Source organism: Oncorhynchus keta, chromosome 1 (assembly GCF_023373465.1).
Source record: "Oncorhynchus keta strain PuntledgeMale-10-30-2019 chromosome 1, Oket_V2, whole genome shotgun sequence".
In the NCBI taxonomy this organism is placed as follows: domain Eukaryota; kingdom Metazoa; phylum Chordata; class Actinopteri; order Salmoniformes; family Salmonidae; genus Oncorhynchus; species Oncorhynchus keta.
Window position 1 is genome coordinate 3,867,792 of NC_068421.1, and position 2,500 is coordinate 3,870,291.

General features: G+C 42.1%; 1 protein-coding gene across 9 annotated transcripts in view; it reads left to right on the forward strand.

Annotated features, from left to right (window-relative positions):
- Window positions 1-2,500, forward strand: part of LOC127906792 (tumor necrosis factor receptor superfamily member 19L-like) — a 53,222-nt gene that overhangs the window by 24,573 nt on the left and 26,149 nt on the right. For all 9 annotated transcript variants that reach the window (XM_052460425.1, XM_052460504.1, XM_052460193.1 and 6 more), the window contains exon 7: window positions 2,191-2,271. In XM_052460425.1, the coding sequence (XP_052316385.1) occupies window positions 2,191-2,271 (81 nt within the window). The remainder of the gene's footprint in view (window positions 1-2,190; window positions 2,272-2,500) is intronic.

Here is a 2,500-nt window from a genome sequence, read left to right on the forward strand (position 1 = left end):
CTCTCTCTCTCTCTCTCTTTTCTTATCTCTCTCTGTCCTTCTCTTTCTCTGTCTCTCTCTTACACCAGCACTTTACTCATTAATGTATGTGTGTGTGTTTGTGTGTGTGTGAGTGAGAGACATCTTTTCTTCTGTCAGTTCTCTTTTAACCTCCACTGACACAGTGAACACTCATTTGAGAGCATGGGGTTGTACAAGCTATACAGAATACATATATGTGGATTGCATTTGTAGATCTATGGCTTTGGGTAAAGTATTGAGGAGTAGTTAGTTCAGCGTAGATCTATGGCTTTGGGTAAAGTATTGAGGAGTAGTTAGTTCAGCGTAGATCTATGGCTTTGGGTAAAGTATTGAGGAGTAGTTAGTTCAGCGTAGATCTATGGCTTTGGGTAAAGTATTGAGGAGTAGTTAGTTCAGCGTAGATCTATGGCTTTGGGTAAAGTATTGAGGAGTAGTTAGTTCAGCGTAGATCTATGGCTTTGGGTAAAGTATTGAGGAGTAGTTAGTTCAGCGTAGATCTATGGCTTTGGGTAAAGTATTGAGAAGTAGTTAGTTCAGCGTAGATCTATGGCTTTGGGTAAAGTATTGAGGAGTAGTTAGTTCAGCGTAGATCTATGGCTTTGGGTAAAGTATTGAGGAGTAGTTAGTTCAGCGTAGATCTATGGCTTTGGGTAAAGTATTGAGGAGTAGTTAGTTCAGCGTAGATCTATGGCTTTGGGTAAAGTATTGAGGAGTAGTTAGTTCAGCGTAGATCTATGGCTTTGGGTAAAGTATTGAGGAGTAGTTAGTTCAGCGTAGATCTATGGCTTTGGGTAAAGTATTGAGGAGTAGTTAGTTCAGCGTAGATCTATGGCTTTGGGTAAAGTATTGAGGAGTAGTTAGTTCAGCGTAGATCTATGGCTTTGGGTAAAGTATTGAGAAGTAGTTAGTTCAGCGTAGATCTATGGCTTTGGGTAAAGTATTGAGGAGTAGTTAGTTCAGCGTAGATCTATGGCTTTGGGTAAAGTATTGAGGAGTAGTTAGTTCAGCGTAGATCTATGGCTTTGGGTAAAGTATTGAGGAGTAGTTAGTTCAGCGTAGATCTATGGCTTTGGGTAAAGTATTGAGGAGTAGTTAGTTCAGCGTAGATCTATGGCTTTGGGTAAAGTATTGAGGAGTAGTTAGTTCAGCGTAGATCTATGGCTTTGGGTAAAGTATTGAGGAGTAGTTAGTTCAGCGTAGATCTATGGCTTTGGGTAAAGTATTGAGAAGTAGTTAGTTCAGCGTAGATCTATGGCTTTGGGTAAAGTATTGAGGAGTAGTTAGTTCAGCGTAGATCTATGGCTTTGGGTAAAGTATTGAGGAGTAGTTAGTTCGTGTTAGTCTGCACTAACACTCCCTGCGTCACAAAGATAGGCTGCTACTCAGGCTGCTGCAGAAATACCATTGTTCACGGTGGAGAGGAAGCTAGACTGACAGACAGACAGACAGACAGACAGACAGACAGACAGACAGACAGACAGACAGACAGACAGACAGACAGACAGAGTGCTGAATGGAGCATGCAGCTGAGTTAGCTATTCTAGTGCCTCCATCTGTTCGCTTCTTGCATCTATTCTGTTGGTTGCTCTCATACAAGGACCGTCAGTCTTATGAGAGAGAGAGGAGGGCAGATAGAGAATAAAACATATTTAGTTATAGGGAGCAAGAGAGAAATGTGGAATGAAATAGACAGAGACAGAGATAGAGAGACAGAGAGACAGAGACAGAGAGACAGACAGAGAGACAGAGACAGAGAGACAGACAGAGAGACAGAGAGAGCGAGAGAGAGACAGAGAGAGAATAGTTGAGAACTAGGGAGATTTAGCAAGCTTAATCAGCTTTGTTGGTGTACACAGCCCTAAAGTTGTCTGACATACCATCTCACTGACGTCTCTATTCAGTCACTCAAACACACATCACATCACACAGGGAGAGTCTCTCATTTCCAGAGCTTTTTCTTTACTGATTTGAAAAGTAATTTTGTTTCAATTCCCTGTGGAATTGTTTATTATTTCTAAGATGAATCCCAGTGTCATCCCTATTTAGATCTCTGGTAGCCTACTTTCACATGACCTGTCATTATCTCTGGGTAGTCAACTACTAACAGTAATGTTGAATGTTTCTCTCCCTATATTTACCCCCCTTCTCTCTCGCCCTCTCTCTCTGTAGGTAACAGTTGTCCCTACATCGTAGATGATTCTAATGAAGACACCATCAGTGTTCTGGTACGCCTCATCACAGAGAAGAAAGGTACCAGTCCCTTTATGATGATGTCAATGCCTCTTCTGATTTCATAGGCCTGATCCTAGTGCAGCCCCTAGCCCTTTACCAGTTGTGTGTTTTGGAGAACCGAGGCAAAAACAACAACGCTGTAAGCTCTTCTATGCCCATTACAAGGCCCAGGTTAAGCCACGTTACTTCCTCCTATACCGTCTCTTCAGATCTGCAAACACAGAAAGACGGCTCTGCTAAGTGCAAC